Here is a 19,853-nt window from a genome sequence, read left to right as displayed (position 1 = left end):
ACAAGCGCATCGCAACCAAGAGCTCACAGAAGCTCCCGCAACCCCCCAAGCTACCTGCCACCTATATGGATCTGTCATGGCAGCCCCACCTGTCCCAGCTCTCTACGCCGAGACGCAATTGAGTCTTGAGCCCGCATTCAACGGATCGACCATCGCAATATCACTCCCAGCTCATGGCATCTCTGCATTCGGATCGCGGCATCAGTCCAAACGAACCATCGCAACCGACCTGTATGTCGACCAAGACGAGAACGACTTTGCAAAGAGACACCTCGCCAGTGATGCCTCCATCTTCTTCCGCCGCGCAAGCAAGTACCCGCGGTGCTTTCTTTGGAGGATTCTCGACGACAGGAAGGTGTTGGAGATTCAGTCTGTGGACCTAAGCCAGGAAGGACATACGAAGGGCGAAGCTATCTTGGCCTTATCGCTCAGCTTTCCGAATCCGATCAGGCCGTTCGGTGTAGCATTCGCAGACTCGGACGAGCGAGATGCGCTGGAAGCGTTCGTCATCACAACAGCGGGCGAGCTCTACACCTTGAACCTCAAAATCGACTTCTTCATCCGGCCAGCGGCTACGGAGGTTGACGTCAGCGACTGGTGCAAGACGTGCTATCCCCCTACCTTCGGCGCACATATCCCATACCGACTCGTAGCTCGCAATGCGCACGAGCTACTGATATCTACTCGGAATGGGAACTTGCTGCGTCTGACCAGACAGCCAGGTGATGACGGTAACGCAATCGGATCGCTGCTACCAAAAAAAAAGCTGACGCGGTGGGGTAGGTTCAGCGTGGAGCGAAATCTACTTTAGCCATAGCGGCTGGAGCAGCCTGCGCGGCATGGTGTCGTGGAAGAGTCACAACACCACTCGCTGGAACAACGCTGATATCGAACCTACTGCCGCTGTATCGATCGCGTTATCCCCGGACGAAGCGCACATATGGACCGTGTCACTCGACCACACTCTAAGGGCTCGCAGTGTAAAGACTGGCAAGATCGGAGTACAAATGGACCTCCTTGGCGACAACAATCGGGAACCTCAAAAGGCATCTCAATACTACATCGGCGCAGCACAGCCTCAGGTTATGCAGATTGTTCAGGCGAAGGGAGTTTATACTACAAACCCATACTACGTCGTCACCTACTCTCCCAAGCAACACCAGTTCAAGTTCTGGGCCGTTGCGGATGCAGACAGTCCGGCCAATGGCATAAGGGATGCCAAACCCGAGATGAGTTTTGTGCCGCCGGTGGATGAGATGATGAACACGACGGTCTGGAACCTGGAAGAATTCCACGTTAAGGCTGCGCCATCCTGGGCCAGCACGCAGCTGTGGATAAGAGCAAGGTCCGGCCCGAACAGCAGGGTGTACATCATCAAATTCAACCTTCTGGATTTGCAGTCGGACCTGGAGCACGTATGGAAGCACGAGTGGATCTGCGTGTCCCCCGGTCCACTTACTGTCGAGGCGTTGAGGATCAACCCGGATTATCCAGGCGACTCCAGCGTGCCGGATCCTTCGTTGCACAGCCTTTCGATTACGGAGCGTTGGTTGGACTTCCTGTTTGTACCTGGCCGATTCACCACGCCGACCCTCGAAACGGCTCTCCTGGTCTACCGTCGAGGATTTGCGCCGAAGCGCTCCCCAGCAAAGAGCCTCGCAGCAAAGCCATCGAACAATCAGCCTCTTAAAGAACGGCTCTGCACTGCCATCGCATCGAACGTTGCACTGGAAAGGACGCATGCGGGTGAGATTGACTACGATCGCTACGAGGTCGACATTGGATCTCAATGGCAAGTCTTTTACGGATTGGTGCGGGACTTGCACAAGCGAAGGAGCGAGTCGTTGCGCCTTGTGTACGATTCCGTGGAGGACTTGCCGTGGCTGCTGCTTACGGATTACGTCTGTCCGATCCGGGAGCTCTCAGAAGTCGAGGTCATGCGAGCCAACGCAGAGACACTACCTGATCATATAGCTACCAACGATCCACTATACCGTGCGTTAGACGGCGAGGGATCTATCGATGTCGCGAGGCTTCTGAGTGCTGCCCGAGTATTCCGCCAAAGTCTCACGTCAAGTTTCCACCAACCTCTGCAGCTAGCTGTCGCGGCTGAGATCCTGCAAGAGCCGTCAACTTCGGTCACTGATCGAATCAAGTCATTCTATGCGCGCTGCGATCTTGAGTCCCAGGTCACTGATGAGGACGTCGATAGGCTTCATGATGCCATGGACGAACTCGGCGGGTTCAGCGAACTTACAACGAGTAACTTTCTCGCAGCTCTGGAGCGGCTTGACGAGAAGCCTCGAGGGCACCACGAGCGGAACGAGGTAACCAAGTTTGGCGTAAGAGCGCTTCTAAGAGGCGCCCAGGACACGGTTGCGTATGGGACTGAAATCCTACTAGACCTCCTTGTTCTTGTGGTCTTCTGCGCTTTCGAGTTCAAGCCCGAAGAGATGTCGCCGCACTTCGATGCGGCTGACATCTACGTTGAACTTATTCCCAAGCTGAAGGAGCATGCTGTCTTGACCTGGCTCACGACTAAATCACGACACGAATCATCAGGTCGAAGGCGTCGGAGGACCAGTGTCGGGAGCCTGAGCCAGTCCCAAGGGCAAAGCGATCCGGCTGCCCAGACCATGACGATCATGGAGAGCCTCTTCGTGGGCGACTGGTCTGGCATGCTGTTCCCAGAAGGCTCGCAGTGCATGCGTCTCAGGTATTGGATCCGAGCGTGGACTTTCGGGTCACAGCTGGGGCAACAGTACGACTTCATCACCGCTAACATTATGGGGGATCTACTGAAGCGCGACAACACTGAATTGGCTTCCGATTTCCTTCGCTTCTTGCCGGGTACGCCGTGGGCTACTTATTTAAGAGCCCGACTCCATCTTAGGCTGGAAGAATATACTATGGCTGCTGTATATTTCAAGAGGGCTACAGTGGGCCTTGGTAAGTCATCACGTTTCGAAATTCCAGATCTTGACTGATACAGTTCCAGCTCTGAGCCATTTTGACGTGAGGCGAAATGACTCTTCCGGCTTGCTCAGCCTTGATGAGCAAGATTACTTCTCGGAAGGCATACCGAAGTACTATCAGCATGTCCTCAGTTTATTCGAGAAAGTTAAGGCCCACTCATACGTGGCCGAATTTGCCGAGATGGGCGTGCAAGTTCTCAGTCTCGGTCGGGAAGACGTAGGTTTTTCATACCTGACCGCCGCAAAGCGTGGCTAATCATGCCCAGACACTCGATCTAAAAACCGAACTCCTATCCCGCCTTTTCAACGCCCTGATCCAAACATCCCATTTCGAGGAGGCTTACGCCACCCTGACACGCCACACCAACCCAATACTGTATGTCAATACCCATCCATCACCCACAAACAGCGCAGCAACTAACCTAATCATCACAGCCGCAAAGCCAACCTCACAACCCTCATCACAGCCCTAACAACGCACTCTCAATCCCCCCTCCTCCTCACCCTCCCCTTCGCCACCCTCTCCAAAGACGTTGACGCGATCCTCACCTCCCTGTCCCAAAAGCCCCAGTCCATCCTCAAGGGGCCGCCCTACCACAACCTCCTCGCCGCCTTCAGACTCCAGCGCCACGATTTCCGCGGCGCCGCCCTCGTCCTTCACGAGCGGCTCGAGCGGCTCCGCTGGGGCGCTACCAGCAGCGTCTTCGACCCTGGCGACGAGCGGCTCCAGAAGAACCTACTTGCGTTGATGAACGTGCTAAGTTGCGTGGAGAAAGAGAACGCGTGGATACTGGCGGAGCAAACGGAGGAGGAGAGGGAGGCGCGGGTTGAGGAGGCGAGGAGGAAGGGTAAGGGGGCTGGGGGTGCGCAGAAGAAGGTGGAGCTGGGGCCGAGGAGGAAGGTGGTTAGTCTTGAGGATGTGCGGAGGGAATACCAGGAGGAGCTGGATCGGGTGGCGATGGTTGGGGCGGGGAGGTTTGCGTTTGGGGAGGCGGATGAGATGGATGTGTTTTAGATTTTGGAAGAGGGTGGCTTCTGGGTATAGCGAGGAGTTGAGTGGCGTTTAGAAAGGCTTCTGCGAAAGGCTGTAAGCTCGGGAGATTAATCTTTGGCATTTACAAGGGCGTCTAGGGCTAGCAGATTGGTACTCCTTCGCATTACATGGAGGGCCGCCTATACTTCAACGCTAAAGAATCGAACAGCGGCAGCTGATCTGTATTGAGACATCACAGGGCGCTACAAGCTGGTTAGAAAGCCACTATCGACGTGTCTTCGGAGCTTGAGGAATCACCCCGGCCAATTCCCCAGTGCGATTACGAGGTTTGAAGGGCTGAAGTTTGCCAGTCAATGTATTTAGAGAGGTCGTGTCCGCCAAGCCCATTAAACGCCAAAGTGGAGCGCCACACCCGCGGCGCGAACGTGACTGACTTCATAAACAAACCACTAAACACTTCAGTCTTGCCTTAGTCTTACCTGCGTTTTCTACTTGATACCTTCTCTCCACGCAAATTCTATAGCCATCCTTCACTCTCTGTTCTAGCCCTGAGATCTGTCGAACAAGCACACCTTGATACACGTCCCGCTTCTCCGCTCCACCAAACACCCGCAACCAACAATGGTACTTCTCTGAAAGGCCTGATATTACCAACGACCCACCCGACTAACCACCACCCCCAGAACTCCAAATCCCTCCGCCGCCTCGCCTCCGACCACGCAGACCTGCACACGCACGACCTCCCGCCCAACTACCTCTGGCCGCCCTCCTCCGCCCTCAGCACCTGCTGCGACGACCTCACGCACCTAACGCTGCATCTCGCCGGGCCAAGCGGCACGCCCTACAGCAGCGGCCTCTTCACGCTGACGCTGAGCATGCCGCCGACCTACCCCGCCGCGCCGCCGACGGCGCGCTTCGCGACGCGCATCTGGCACCCGAACGTGGACGAGGCGACGGGGAGCGTGTGCGTGGACGCGCTGAAGAGCGGATGGCAAGGGGAGGGAAAAGCGGGGATGCGGCTCCGAGATGTGCTGGTCGTGATTGGGTGTCTGCTGGTTGTGCCGAATGCGGCGAGCGCGCTGAATGAGGCGGCGGGGAAGACGTGCAGTGAGGACTGGGCGGCGTTTGAGAGGAGGGCGAGGCTGATGACGGGGATTCATGCGGGGGTGCCTGGGGAGATGCGGGCGGCGGTTGAGGAGGCGAGGACGAGGGGGGAGGAGAAAGAGGAGGTGGTGGTGGGGTGGGAAGAGAAGGGGGAGGTGGGGATGGGGGTGGAGAGTAGTAAGGTCAATACGGGGAGAAGGAAGGGGAGAGGCAAGGCGGTGGTTGCGGACAAAGAGGCCGAAGAGAATGCCCAAAGGGAGGCGTTGTCGGACGACGAGGACTGGATACCGAGGAACCCGTCACTCGCTGGCGCCTTCGGGACGGGCAGAGATAATGCATTCGGCATCAAGCTGAGTGCGCTGGGCCCTGGGGCTGCCGAGAAGGACACAGACGGATCCGCAGCCGAAAGCATGCCCTCCCTCTCGAGCGGCAGCTCCGCCACAACCTCCCTGGACGCAAGCAATCCAGCGACGCCGCACCGCCATTCTTCCGAACCACTCTGCACGTCCACATCCATCTTCACCCTCTCAACGACCACAACCGAGCCTCCATCCTCCTTCACCACCTTACAATCAGCAGCATCCGACCTCCCAGAGCCAAGCTGGCTCCACCACCACATAGCCACGCACCTCAAATCCTCACGATCTCCAGAGTCGCTGAAGCGCGAGAAGGCTGAGCGGAGGAGGTTCAAGGCCGCTGGATACAGCGTCCAGAAACACAATCGCGGTCTCTGGGGCCCGAGAACGGGGTTGAAGCGGTTGTAGGGTGCTTATTCGGTCATGGGAGTCTGGGTGGAACTGACAGCGTTGTTGACTTGATGCATAGCGTGGCGTGGTTTATGAGATTGGCCTGTGACAGCATTGCATGGCGAAAGATTGCGGGTTCGAGCATGGTGTCTTGGAAGGACGTTCGCGTATCGGAGAATGGCGGGATGGCGTGTTGGGTTACTGCGTACTGTTGGATAGTCTTATTAGGCTCTTGGAGTTCTATACCTTCAATGAATCTCTTTAGTATGCTCTCATGTTGACACGGTATGTCTGAAGTAAGATTAGTTCGTAAACCATCAGAACAAGAAAGGGGTCTGGCCGGACTCGGCAACAGAGGGGACGACGTAGATCTCGCGTCGGTATGATTGGTCGAAGGTTTGAAGCGTACTGCAATGTCGAGATCTCTATACATCTATGGTGCGGAGCGGCATACATCACTGCGTACTAAGTTCAGAAAAGGTCCTCCTCTTTGACGTCCTCGCCCCTTCTCTTAGCCAGGTATATCCGCCCACTCTCATACACCCCCAAATACAACCCACTACCTATCATCGTCCACACAGCTCTCAGCGCGCCACCCCTCCACAGCCCCTTCACGCCCTCCTTCCTCAGAATCTCCCTGCCGATAGTGATGCCGCTCTTCCTCGGATCCTTCTTCTTCGTCATGGTCCGCACAGGGTGCTTTATCGCGTCGGCCAGGCTGTCTTTCCCAGACTGTGTAGCTTTGCCCATCGCGTCCACCAGGCCGTTACCAGCAGCCTTCAGGGGCTGCGCACCGCCTTTCTGGCCCTTCCCCTGCTTCTCTGGCTCGCCGTCTCCGGCGGCAAGCATGATGCGCGTCTTGACAACATCGATTGGCGTCGTCACAACGGCTGCTATGCTCCCCGCCGTGCCGGCGCTGATGGCAGTGATGAGGCCACTTTCCGCCAGCGTACCGGTGCGTGTGCCCTTCCTAACGCGATGGTTCTTGATGCCTTCTTTGAGCCTCTCGAACATCGGGAACTGCAGCGCCGTGAACGGCAGATTCCTTCCCGCAAGCGCGGTATAGCCTCGCCATAGCGCGAGCGGATTCGAGCGGAAGCGGCGCAGCGTCTGGATCGTGGCGTTCGGCCCGCCTTTCTTGCTCGCGTCGACCATTTGCGCGTTCTGCTTTATGACTTCGGCCGGGGTGAGGATGGCGCAGGAGACGAGCTCGCCGATTGAGGAGGCCAGGGAGTGGATCACGGGTTGGGGGAGGAGCGGGTGGGAGGTTGAGGAGAGGGTGGGGTTGTGCGAGGAGAGGATTGCTTTGACGCCTTCGTAGGTGGTGAAGAATGCTCCTGCTGGGGTCAATCAGACCTGCTCCGGTCGGAGCTGGAGTCGGGCGTACATGAGGGTAGTGTGGCTATTATGACACTGCCGACGCCTTGGTATAGGCCTCGGAACAGTGCCGGCTTGTTGATTGCCGTCTTCGAGGCATTGAGATAGAGGCGCGCGTAGTCGGGGGACTGGAAGCGGGTTTTGAGGGTGTCGAGTGGGTAGACCAGCAGGTCGACGGTGAATGCTGCAAATGCTCCAGCCTTGGAGATGTTGTTAAACGAGCACGTACCGCAAATCGCAATGGCAGACTTACAAGCAATATGTCTGTGTTGGTGTTTCCAGACATAGGGTGCACTTAGGGGGTGGAGGTGGTACGAGGTAATCGAAGGGCTGCTATCTGATTTTTTGATAGAGGTCGGACTTTATCTTGCATGACGCCGAGACACCTCATGCTCATGACCACCACCACCACACAGGTTGCCGAGGGTCAACGGCGGATTTGGCATCCCAGTTCTACTTGCGGCAGTACAAAACAGTAGAAGAACGACTGGTCAGGACTTACCCGGCAACTCCGACTAACCGTTCTCCAGACTACCGGAGCTGCGAGATTCTGCACAGATCAACACGTGACCAGCTTACCTGTGTCCCACCAGCAACGTCCAGCAACAGCGCCTCGCCCTTGGCCGGGGACGCGGTATCCCCAATCTCTTCTCAGACACCGTAACGGTAGTTGCCTTCAGCGTAGCGAAGGGCCTGGAGCAGCATCAAGCTTGGTACGTAGATTGCGCGATAGAAGTACGATTGAGGCCAAGCGGAAGCAGTCGGATACCTAGATTGTTCGGTTGAGCGTAGAAGGAGCGTAGAACGACCATGGAAAACCCATGGAACAAGCACATGGCAGACGTTGACGTCTCCTTTGACAGTTGCCTGTCGCAAGATGAGGCTTTAGCGCTGCAGGGCACTTAAGGGGCGCAGTCCGGCGGTAAGGTTACTCGCGGGCGCATCAGCGCGTGAGGCTCAGTGAAGTCGACCGGTGAACAATCTGGTAGCACACCGGTGATGGACCTCAGGTGCTCTGCTGGAGTGGTCTGTAAAGGGGACTTCTCTCTGCTACGAGCGCGGTATCGAGTGATTCTGCGCCATTTCGAGCGGCTGTCTGGCTGCCCAGGTGCCAATACCGGGGCTGCCCCTCGACCCCTCGACCCCTCGACCCCTCGACCAGCGGAAGTTGCCAAGAGGTTGAAGTTGTCAAGTGCGATGACATCACGGCCAGCACAGCGGTCACACACTGCCTGAGCCCACCTGAGCCCACCTGAGCCCTGGCTGTCTTCGCCCTCGGCCGGATTCAAAGTTCTCCCACCTCGACCCCCACCGAGAGCCCTTTCAGCCCACCCTCGCACCAAGAACACTCGCCCCATCCCCCCCCAAGCCTGCCGCAGCCAACGCTCACCGGGACAGACCCTCTCGCCTTGCAAATAAATACCCACCCCAGCCCTGCGCTTTCCCGTGTCAAACTTAACCCGCCGACTTGCTTACTTGGCTTTGCGGCACCTACTCCGTTTGTTGCAACACCACCTTCCTGCTCTCTTCACCAAACCACCAGGAAAAGGTGCGCCGACGTTGAAATTTCCACCTCTTGAACCTTAGACGAGCTAACAGCTGTTACCTTCGACAGTCTAAGAAAAGACGACACCAAGGTCGCCAGCCACCTACCTCCAGCGCACCACCCGCAGCACGACTGACAGGCCCCCAAGAACCCCTCACCATGTCCGACTACATGTACGACGACCGTCCGCGTCGGTCGCATCGTACGCAGCCGCAGTACGTCGAAGAGACCTACATCCGTCACGCCCCAGGAAGAGCACCCCAAGAGTTAGTTCTCCGCCCGCGCGACGACAGCATCGAAGACATCCCTCGCAACTTCCCGCCACCAGGCGCTGAGCAACGCAGACCTAGATACCGCGACGACTACGGCCACCCACCACAGCGCGCCCGCTCCGTCGGCCGCCGCGAATACGACGACCCGTACTACAATGACTACGGCGCTGGCGGCTACGCGCGAGGCGGCGGCCGCGGTCCTCGCTCCCGCTACGACGACGACGATGGGTACCTCTCCGACCGGCCGCGCAACCGTCGCAGGCCGTCCGTCGGCGACGCGCTGAAGGAAGCTGCCAAGGCCGCCGGGCTGGGTGGTGTCGTCGGCGCCGTGACGGGCCAGCGTGAGAGAAGCAGGAGCCGACATCGCCGCGATGACAGGTACGATGACCGACGCCACGACGACCGACGGTACGACGACCGGCGCAGTCGCTACAGCGATTCCTCCCGCAGCCGAAGTCGGCATCGCGGCGGAGGCGGAAACGATAGGTGGCAGCAGGCCGCCAAGGCAGCCGCCGTCGCCGCCGCCGTCGAAGCGTTCCGCAGCCGGAAGGAGCCCGGTTCGTGGACTGGCGAAAAGGGTCAACGCATCGCGACAGCCGCGCTCGGTGCTGCCGGCATCGACAAGCTAGTCGGTGGCGGCGGCGACGAGCATTCCACGCGAAATGTCATCGGCTCGGCTATTGGCGGTCTCGCCGTCAACCGCGTCGCCAACGGAGCTAGAGATCGTGATGGCTCCGGCTCACCCGGCGGACGATCACGGTCGCGCTCCCGCTCTCGCAACCCATTCAGCCGCAGCCGCTCGCGAGGGCGCTCCCAATCCCGCGGCCGTGGAAGCGATGGCGGAGCCGGCGGCGCTGCCACTGCGGGCGCTCTCGCAGCAGCCGGCGCCGTCGCAGCCGCCGGCAAGGCGCTCTACAACCGCGTGCGCTCCAAATCCCGGCGCCGCTCCCGCAGCTCCAGTGCAGACAGCTACGTCCCCTCGCGCGGGCGACGCTATAAGAGCAACAACAAGCGCTCCGGGCGCTCGGATGACGGATACGAAGGAACAGGCGCGCATCCGGGCGCAGGAATGTTAGCCTCCCGCGAGAACCCCGAGATGCGTCAGATGAGACAGCGAGATAACGCCCGCCGAGGCACTAGTTCGAGCTCGGAGAGCACGACGGACATGGAGCAGAAGCGCAAGCGCATGCGAGGTAAGGAATTCCTTACAGCAGGTGTCGCGACGGTGGCGACGATCCACGCGGCGCACGGCGTGTATTCGAGCATGGTGGCGAGCGAAAACAGGCGCAAGCTCGTGGCGGAGGGCAAGTTGTCGGCGGAGGAGGCTCGGAAGCGCAAGAGCAAGAACGCGCTGCAGGACGCCGCGGCCGTGGGCATTGCGGCGCTGGGCATCAAGAGCGCCTTCAGCGAGTGGAAGGAGATGAACGAGCAGAGGCACGAGATCCAGGAGCTCGAGGCCAAGCGGCGCAAGAAGAGGAAGCAGCGAGAGCGCAGAGAGAGGCAGCAGCGCACGGGCATGGGGTTCCAGAACCAGAACCAGAACCAGGCTAACCCTTATGGTGCGCCAGGATATGGCGGCTATGGCGGCCCGGCTTATGCGGATGCCAATCCGTACTCTGCGGGCAACCTGCCGCCGCCGCCCATGGGTGCGCCGCCGGCGAGATACTGAGGTGGTGGCTGACGAGCCGACGAACTTTTTCGTAGAATCATCAGGATGGATGAGATGACTTGGGTGGATCTTGGAGGCCGAGAGGCGAGCTGGAGATTACCCCCCCTTTTCTTAGAGACTTTGGCTTTGGCGGCGTGGGTTTCTTTTGGCGCCCCCCTTTCACAATTCACGAATCCTTTTGGTTTACTTTCGTTGGCTAAAGTCCCTCATCATCCCCCCTTTTGACACTTCGGGAGGGAGTTCACGACATGAGTAATGGTTGTACGAACTGCATGGATGGATGGGCGGGCGGTTGGGTGGGGTCGATGGCGTGGTTTATTCCCCTGCGAAGTATGTATCTGCGATAGGCCCAATCGGCTACGATATCACGAAAGAACGAACATTGTCTCCAATGCTGTTTCAGCTATGTGATGGCAGGCCAGCCATCCAGGTATCTTACAGCGAAGTCTGCGCCAACTGCATACATGCTGAAGCCAGAGCGAAGCGAGAAGCTAAGGAGGACCTATCTAGAGAGCAATCGTCCCAGCCGAGTGGATGTCCCACATCGAGGATTGCACCATTACGTCGACAATTGCTTCATTGCTGGCACTGACCGTACAACAACACTTCATCTCCTCCCGAAAGGGTCAGGCCTCTCCCTCTTCCGCTCCACAAACACACCATCCCCATCATCAGCCTCGCTCTTCCGCTTGTATCCCAGTCGACCCTGCAGCCTTGGATCCTGGCTCTGATGCGCAGGCCGGAAACCCCGTCCGTTCTCAAACGGCCGCCCTCCCGCCGCGTGGTCAGAGAACGAACCGCGCCGCGACGCTGGCGAAGCGGTGTAGTTGTCCGCAAGCGACCGCTGTAGCTGGGGCTGCACGCTTTGCGCTCGGTACCAGGTGCTGCTGTCCGTTGGCCTTGGGTGCTTCTCTGGCGTTGGCGCTTGGCCGTAGGAATGCGCGGCTGGCTCGAGTGGTGCTGCGGGGTGTGGGGGCGGTTGCTTGGGAGGGGTGCGCGTGTCGGTCGTGGCTTTCTGCGGCGTTGGCACCTGGTTGTGGGTTTGCGCGGTGGGCGGAGCGGCGGCTTCGGGCTGTTGGCGCGGAGGCTTGGTGGGAGTGGAGGCTGCTGGGGGCGCGGGCTGTGCGGGTGACGCAGATGTCGCGGCATGGTTGGTTTCGCCCAGATCGCGGCGCTTCTCTGGCGTGGTGGGTTTGGGACTGGCTGCCCGCTTGGTAGGGCTGGTGCTGGTGTCCTTCTTGCTGGCCGGAGCCTCCAGCTTCCTGACGCGGTCCTTCAGCCATCCGTTGCCGTGCTGAAGCTCCGTTATGTGCTTCTTGTGGCGGGCAAGCCGCTCCTTACTGTCGTCCTGTTGCTCCAAGATGCTGCTGATCTCCTTCTCTTGGGACTCCTGCTTCTTCTGCGTGTACTGCAGGAGGATGTCTTGGGCGTCGACGCGCTTTGACAAGGCGCTGAGCTTGTCGAAGGCGACTGCTGCCTTTGGAAGAAGCTCTTGCGATGCGAGCTGCTGCGTGCTGAGATGCTTTCGAAACTCTTCGCCGTTCGCTTGCACAGTGCTGAGGCTCTACTCGAGTCAGCACCGGGGGAAAGGGGAATGTTTCATGGTGTCGAAATAGACTCACCTGTTCTAGCTTCGCGATGCGACCAATCGCGTCGTCAAACTTGTCGTCGTAGTTGGAGCCAGCAGTACGAATGGCCGACTTCAGGCCTTCCACTTCTTCTTTCAGGCTGTGAGACCGATTGAGCTGGTGATTCATCGAGGTACTCAGACTGGTGAGATCCGTCCTAGCCTTTTGAAATGCCTCGACGTAGCTTTCAACCTGAAGCTGCACAGCCTTGACGGCGTTCTCGGAGGGGAAGCCGTCATCCAATCGACGCTCAAGTTGGTTGATGGAAGTTTGTAGTGCTGCTAGATTGTCGTGGTGCTCGCCTAGGTGTACTCCCAGGTGATTGATGGCGGCTTGCAGTTCGGTGAAAAGAGAGGATAGATTTGAGATCGTATCGCGAGAGAGCGTGGACAAGCTGACGTTCGACATTGTTACGCGCCAACCGGTAGCCTAGCCGCGTGTTGGATCGAAGTGCACTGGAGTGTGAAGGAGACTGTGAACTTGGAGGATGCAAGATTTATAGACCACGTGGGCTGGCATAGGACTGAGTGACGATGACGTTAGAGCTGCATATGAAGGAATTGCAGAGATCTAATTCTTTCACTGACTTGGGAGATTGCGCAATTAATCGTGCGTTTGCAGACAGTGTCACGCCCTACAGACGGCCACGGATCGCGAGTAGCTTCGTTGCATTTAGATGTGAGCCAAGTAGCCATGCTTCTGAACCATGAAAATTTGAAGGTTTAGGAGGTTGATAGCGCCCTTATGAACTATAGCACGTTCTCCCCTGGGCCTCATGAAAGCAGGCATCATGGTCGCTGAAAATGTAGATCCATTGTGGCTGACAAGAAGTCGACTGCTCCATCATGTCTTCGACGAGGTGCACTCCCACGACGTGGGATATCGCGTGTCTGTAGATGAAGGAATATCATTACGGAAAAGCGTTAGATAGTAGTGCAACCACAGTTGCTGTAATCGATTGATGCTAATTCCGTCGACCTTGATCTTCCAATTCGCTGGGATGAAAGCATTGGCGAGTTTAGTGATACTTCAACAGTCTCAAGCTTGTTGTACCGTCGGGTTTAGACGCCTTGAGTTGATGTCGGTGTCATGTCCACCACATACTTCTATAGTCTGCCACAGAACTGGACCTCACCAAAGTCTGTTTCCGTCTTTGGACCTGAGCAATCGCCGCTTTAGCCTCAGCCAAGGGTGAGCTCGCCCGAGTAGCGCCTGAGCAGCGCCAGGACACAATTCACCTGGACCAGGCTAAAAGTTCGGGTGATCAAGTCACATAATGGCGCTAATGCAAGAATCCTTATAGTTACTTAGCGGAACCCTTAGTTGGTTAGCTAAGATGGAGTGTAGACGGCGAGTGCCAGCGTGACAGGTCACTGATGGCGGTGGTGGTTCGGAACGCCTCCCTGACGGCGAGAGAGCTTAGCGCCGGTTGACTTGGAGATACCAGACAAACCACGTGCCGGCCTGCATCTGAAGCTGTGGTGATACAGCTCGAATGTTGATAATGTTGGGTAAAACCCTAGTGCGGAAACGGCTATCTAGGGGCGATTACTAAGCAGGTACGTGACATATCAGGCTCCAAGGCCGACAAACCTTGATGGACTTCGAGCTTCGTCCAACCGATGATCGATTACGGTCACGTATATTAGCGCTCCGACTCATCGTCACTCAAGATCTACGTGCATGCAAATCTGCATTACCCGAAGAACAGAACAATAAGTTGTTAGTTGAAGTAGGGCTCGCTGTGGTGGTCGAGATGTTTTTACAAGAATCCCGCTGGGGCTTCGTGCGGCTGAGCAATTGAGCACGAGGCTGTATATACCTACCCGGCCTCATACGAGTGAGCTGAGTCTCTCTCGCATGTGCTCTCTTCCAGGACATGCGACCTGCTATGCCTGAAGCTCCTCTTAAGGATCACTCCATATATCTTCCTCTTCCCGCAGATGGCGTGTCAGTCCGCCTGGTCACCATCCATCCTAGTCCCGTAACCCGTAAATCCGTCAAATGCACCGTCCGCTTCGCCAATCTAGAAAAGAAACCAGAATATGAGGCACTCTCCTACTGCTGGGGAGATCCCACCATCACAGAGGAGATCTGTGTTAATGGAGCATCACTTCGCATAACGGCAAATCTTGCCAGTGCTCTGCGGGCGCTGCGGCTAGCGGATGAGCCTCGCACGGTATGGGCAGATGCTATTTGCATCGATCAGACCAACATTGCGGAGAAGGCGGTCCAGGTCCCTCTGATGCGGCAAATCTATGCAAGCAGCACAGGCGTGGTGGTCTGGCTCGGAGAGGCCGATGCAGTGAGTGACAGGGCCATGAATTTTATGCGAAAGCTGGCGATGAAGTACGCTGAGGAGAGGCGAAGCAACTTCAAGGGCATCGAGAAGCTCAAAGGCACCAGCACACCTCAAATCTCGCTCTATCTGACGGGCTTGAAAAGAGGTCTGGTAGAAGAGGATCGGTCATACGAGACTTGGAAATCGTATCAGGCGACGGATGCTTTGCTTCGCCGGCCGTGGTTTAGACGGACATGGATAGTCCAGGAAGTTGCCGTGGCACCAAGTGTAAGCGTGATATGCGGCAACCAATCTCTGGAGTGGGATCAGTTCGTCGCTGCGATAGAGCTCAAAGGCATGTTGATGGGCGAGAACTTCCAGGAGGTCATGCCGGTAGCACTTTCCTACCATCTCCAACTTATCTCCGCCTCCCGAGAGCAAATTAGGAAAGGTGATTTCCTCAGCTTGCGCGATGCATTGAGGCGCTTTCAGCCCTTTGAGGCGACTAAGCCCGTTGACAAAATATTTGGTCTCCGTGCTCTACTGGCTCACCCTGAGAGCGTCGTCGTTGACTACGACACTCCCGTCCGGCGCGTTTATCAGAATGCCGCCGCAACTATCATAAAGGACTCTCGCAATCTGGACCTTCTCCTGGACTGCCATCCAATCACAACCGGCCCCCGGCTGCCGGGATTGCCGTCCTGGGTGCCAGACTGGAGCGCCTCCGACGAAATCCGCAGTCACGCCCTCAATACTGTTTTTGCACAAGATCCGTTCAGCGCGAGTTTGGGGATGGCGACGCACGCGCGTTTTAGCTCTGGGAATTGCTGCCTGCAAGTCGACGGATTGATCGTTGACACAATCACCCTGCTGGGGCGCCGACTGTCAATGTCAGAAGATCCCACCAGTAAGTACTGGCCAAAAGGTCGCTGGATTCCAAAGATTAGCGCGTACGAGGTTATCCTCCACGGATTGGACGTGATCCGGGACTGGAAGACCGTGGCATCTCCTGGCGAAACGACAGACGAGATCAGCGCACGGTATCCGACAGGGGAAACATACCGCGACGTCTTCTGGCAAGTCTCGTTTCTAACACTAGACCCCACAACCAACGACGCCGCGGCTAAGAAATGGAGACACTCTCTCCGCGCGTTCGACAATTTGATTCAATGGTGGACCTGGATGGAGCTCAAAGGCCTCAGAAGAGCTCACTGGCTCTTTGTGTGTCTCATCGCATTTTCTTGGTTCGCCGTTGTCTGTGTTATCGCCATTGCTATCGGTGGGCTGGTGTCTTTCAATCCGGATCGGCCTGGAGCTTTGGACGGCAGTAGTCAGGCAGAAAAAGTAATCGGCAGAACAGCAACGGGTCTGATCGGTATGGTTCCTGCTGGGTCCAAAGTCGGTGATCGAATTACTATTTTCAAGGGCGGCAAGAGACCTTTCGTTGTGAGGGCCGTAGGGGAGAAATGGCGACTTGTCGGTGACAGCTATGTCCATGGTGTCATGTACGGCGGAGCGTTTGACGAAGCTAAGTGTAAAATGTTCTGGATCGTTTGATAAGTTAAGCTTCAAATTTGAAGTCGCGGATGGTTGCGGGCAAGGATTCTCGCTGCGCTCAAGTCTCTCCTTCAGGATCAAGTTGTGGCCGTTTACGGTATCATAGCGCATCTGAATGAGTTCAGTATCTCCTTTGGATTTACGACTCTGTTACGCTGCCTTATGCTGAGAAAGTAAAAGATATGTACAAAACGAAAAGAGGTCTATTAGACTGTCCTCGACCCCGGAAGCGGAGCAGTCAAGAGGACATTGTTGTAAGAACATCTTATGCTCCTGATGTAATCGCTGACCTGAGCGTGCAGTCTCCCGAAGCCTGGATAGGCAGTGAGTTCCCTGGTGCCCTTGCAGTCCGTTTCAGTGTATGTCTCACAGACCCACGCCTTATCCTGGGCGATACTTAAGTCTTCTAGCAGAAAGCTACTCGCCTTGTCGTTCAGGTGAGCGGGCATATTGGTGCAGACGGCGTCTTTGAGGTCGATGTGATAGCATGTCTCCCAGTTTTCTTTCTCGCAAAGGAACATGCCGGGAGCGGTGGCGCGCTCCTCGATCTCGACATTCTCATTGTCTAGATCTTCGGGCTCTTCGAGCTCCTCGCCATCCTCGCGCTTAGAGGGGCGGACAACCGCTGGGCGATTTTTGCGAGGTCCTTCAAAATTTCCCGACCACAAGCGCCGCGGTTCTGCCTCCTTCTCATCAACTTAGATGTATTGGAGTTCTTCGGCTTCCTCGCCGGTGTATTCGTCAGCTTCCAGGTGGGAGACAGGTTCATCAGAGCTTCCAATAACACTTCAGGGTGGTAGACTGAGTTTGGGCAGTCTGTTCCTGAGCGCATTAGCGAGATTTCGGAATGCCTCAGGCGAGAGCGAAGGGGCCGGTTCAGCGGGGACGGCGGCCGGGGCAGCACTGGCCATAATTGCAAGGCCCATGACTAAGAGAACAGAGCTGATCTTCGTGGTTTGATGATTGTGAGCGGAGAGGTGAGAAGCAAAGAAATACGACACTAAGGTTTCTGCTAGTATGTCTGGTCCTAACAGAGTATAATGGGTCTCACCGGACTTACACTAAGGACTAATTGTCAGTCGACAGCCTGACAAAGGCGCTTCGTGCGTGGGTCAATGAGCCGTTGTGGGTTGCTTGTTGCGAATGTGACTGTTTTGTTGCTTCTCATGCCGGAACAAAGAGAGCCAATAGGCCATTAGACCACCTGCTTTGTGATTTCTCCCGCTCAAAGCATCACGAAAGGGCCTTCCCGAAGATCGAGACACGAATGTTGAGGTGTCACTGAGAGCCGTTCAGAAGGATCCCTAATTACGAAAAATAGCAGGTCTGGTCAGCGTTCTGAGGGCACATATAGTATCCGGGAGCTGCACGACGTCTTCCTTTTATCCCCTCAAGAGAGAACAAAGGCGGTATCGTCTGTCGCTGTCAAAGGCTTGTAAACTTTTCGACGATGACTGGGTTCGACACAAACGCCTGTCCACATTGCGCTGTCTCAACACCTTGAAACGTGTTTCGGGCAGAGAGCCGTGGTCAAGAGTCATACCAATGAATGCAGAGACGCTTTAGCAGGGTAACGTTGGAGGGAGTCTTCGCGGAAGGTGACGTACAACTTTACTGCTTATGTAAGCGTCATGAGCGCGGATTCCACGTTCCTAGCGTTGCGAATTTCAGATTTAGACGCAGCATTCGACGGTTGGCAGCTGTCGCCAGCGCTTCGATGGAAAGGCCGGTGGCAAGAGAGGTGGTCTCCCGTCTCTTAACGGCCGCCTTTTACCTCGCTCTGCTCCCTGGGAGTCTTTGGTCATGTATCATTAGGTCGATGTCGACAGGATCCATTCAATTATCAAGACTATCCTGATAAGGTCCTATAAGAGCGTACCGCGCTAAACTTGCTTAGCATTTTGCTGGCAGGGCTTCCCCTGTTATGACTATATACTCGAATGCCATTGATGGAGTCTTGTTGCTCTCATACGCAGTAATTCAATGGACTCACCTAGTCCGGTCCTGCCGCCGCTTGAGTCAGGACTCAGACTTATTACGTGTGAGTATACAACTTCATCGAGCATCCGCGTTCTCTTGAGGGGCATTTGAGAGGTCCCCTGCAACTGAAAGACTGCATAAATATTTGACCGTCGATTTCAGGGAGAAGCTTTTCTCGAGTAAGCGTAATCCCATTCTCTTCCATTCCTCGAGGCCAGTACCTCGCCGCCTGGTTTCTTTGTTAGTCAATGAAAAGTATTAGCTCCTAGCCGTTGCCGTTATGACGCTCGCAATACTAGCCATGAGAGGATGACCACTGGCCCAAAAATTACGGAATCGGAAAGAGGCGGACACTGTAAAGTGAAAGCGCCTACAATGTCACAAATAGAGAGTACTCGTCAATTTGAGTGACCCGAAAATAGTAAGGCATATTTTCACCGGAACTGCTCGCCAATCTGACACCGTCCCAAGCTACTTTGTTGCCCCCTCATCCGTTTCTGTACAGGTATTCTTCTTGCTTCCCAAGAAAGCTTGATTTAGTCAACAACGTACAAGGAGGCAACATGGCCGGCCGTCCTCCAGCTATGTGACTGTCCTCAGTCATTCTCTTTACTGCGGCCATGAGGTACGGACGCGGTATCCGGGCCTATGCGCTTCGAACTGCATCATATCGGGCTCATGTGGTCGGTTCCCGCGAGTGTTTCTCTGCCAGCGTTGTATCGATAAAATCATCACTGCTGAGCTTGCTCTTAACTCGCTCTGCGTCGACGAGGGTACGGAACAGTCCGGTGAGCTCGAAAAATGGAACTGGATCCATCACAGATTGGAATTCTACGAGCGGTGGACCGAAACATTTACCGAGAGATGCGCGAGCGTGCTACGGGCTGGGTACCATCTGCCTGATTTCGCAGTGGGGAACCTACCTGCTGTTGAAGGAATGCAGGAAGCGCAAAGGGCTTATCGGGACGCGGGCGCGGATGAGATTGCTGACTACATAGCGAGCCTCCTGCAGAGGTCTTAACCCGCGTCATTACTTCGCGGTTTATAATATAAACTACCTCGACCGCGACAACGCGAGGACGCTGATATAGTGGGACGACCTCGCCGTATAGGGGGTTTACAAAGGGCGGCAAGAAACCCTAAATGCGTATTAATAATAGCTATTACAAGATTGATATTACGCAGTAGCAGGACGACGATAGCAGCGTGTTGGCGTTTTAGAAGAAGATACTTACGGTAAGGAAAGAGTACTCGGACATATTTATCTTTAATAGCTACAATGTTTATAATTTCGAGAACTCTAACATATATTTTCAGCAAGTCGCATTAAGGCAAGAAGGTACTAACTGTCCTAAACTTTACAGACCACGATTAGGACTACCAGGTCCCAATAAGTTACCGGGAAGCTGGATTTGCTGATCAGTAGCTTAAATGTTAAGGAAGGGCCGCTGAAGCCGTGGGAGGGCAGGATTTTTATCACTGCTTAGAGTGGTAGAGCGTGTTTAGAGAGTACAGCGTAGAGCATCATTTTTTGCATGAATAGCATATAAATATATAGACGTAGATCCGCATGGCGTCTGGGCGCTACGCACGCATGGATAGCGGGGACGCTTTTAACTAATTATTCATTCTTCTCTTCGAATCAGGACCAGTGTGGCAACATGCTTAATCCTCTTCATTGTCCAAGTATAGACCCTGTAGATCTTCGTATCAGATAAATACTT

General features: G+C 55.8%; 6 protein-coding genes across 6 annotated transcripts; 4 read left to right on the top strand and 2 right to left on the bottom strand.

Moving 5' to 3' along the window:
- Positions 1 to 76: 76 nt before the first annotated feature.
- Positions 77 to 3,990, top strand: W97_06736 (uncharacterized protein; the record flags this gene model as incomplete). The annotated part of the gene is made up of 5 exons (XM_007784609.1): positions 77 to 731; positions 790 to 2,961; positions 2,999 to 3,192; positions 3,242 to 3,351; positions 3,411 to 3,990. 5 exons carry the CDS (start codon positions 77 to 79, stop codon positions 3,988 to 3,990), a joined length of 3,711 nt encoding a protein of 1,236 aa, XP_007782799.1.
- Positions 3,991 to 4,590: 600 nt separating this feature from the next.
- W97_06735 (uncharacterized protein) lies at positions 4,591 to 5,837 on the top strand (the record flags this gene model as incomplete). Its single annotated transcript, XM_007784608.1, has 2 exons — positions 4,591 to 4,593; positions 4,653 to 5,837. The coding sequence occupies 2 exons, from the start codon at positions 4,591 to 4,593 to the stop codon at positions 5,835 to 5,837; spliced, it is 1,188 nt and encodes a 395-aa protein (XP_007782798.1).
- Positions 5,838 to 6,290: 453 nt separating this feature from the next.
- W97_06734 (uncharacterized protein) lies at positions 6,291 to 7,482 on the bottom strand (the record flags this gene model as incomplete). The annotated part of the gene is made up of 3 exons (XM_007784607.1): positions 6,291 to 7,159; positions 7,207 to 7,396; positions 7,450 to 7,482. The coding sequence occupies 3 exons, from the start codon at positions 7,480 to 7,482 to the stop codon at positions 6,291 to 6,293; spliced, it is 1,092 nt and encodes a 363-aa protein (XP_007782797.1).
- A 1,419-nt stretch (positions 7,483 to 8,901) lies between these two features.
- W97_06733 (uncharacterized protein) lies at positions 8,902 to 10,683 on the top strand (the record flags this gene model as incomplete). The annotated part of the gene is made up of 1 exon (XM_007784606.1): positions 8,902 to 10,683. The coding sequence occupies one exon, from the start codon at positions 8,902 to 8,904 to the stop codon at positions 10,681 to 10,683; it is 1,782 nt and encodes a 593-aa protein (XP_007782796.1).
- Positions 10,684 to 11,290: 607 nt separating this feature from the next.
- W97_06732 (uncharacterized protein) lies at positions 11,291 to 12,719 on the bottom strand (the record flags this gene model as incomplete). The annotated part of the gene is made up of 2 exons (XM_007784605.1): positions 11,291 to 12,247; positions 12,306 to 12,719. The coding sequence occupies 2 exons, from the start codon at positions 12,717 to 12,719 to the stop codon at positions 11,291 to 11,293; spliced, it is 1,371 nt and encodes a 456-aa protein (XP_007782795.1).
- A 1,483-nt stretch (positions 12,720 to 14,202) lies between these two features.
- W97_06731 (uncharacterized protein) lies at positions 14,203 to 16,149 on the top strand (the record flags this gene model as incomplete). Its single annotated transcript, XM_007784604.1, has 1 exon — positions 14,203 to 16,149. One exon carries the CDS (start codon positions 14,203 to 14,205, stop codon positions 16,147 to 16,149), a length of 1,947 nt encoding a protein of 648 aa, XP_007782794.1.
- Positions 16,150 to 19,853: the final 3,704 nt, after the last annotated feature.

Source organism: Coniosporium apollinis (assembly GCF_000281105.1).
Source record: "Coniosporium apollinis CBS 100218 chromosome Unknown supercont1.34, whole genome shotgun sequence".
In the NCBI taxonomy this organism is placed as follows: domain Eukaryota; kingdom Fungi; phylum Ascomycota; class Dothideomycetes; genus Coniosporium; species Coniosporium apollinis.
The sequence above is the reverse complement of the archived record's forward strand: the minus strand, read 5'-3'. Positions and strand labels throughout refer to the sequence as shown.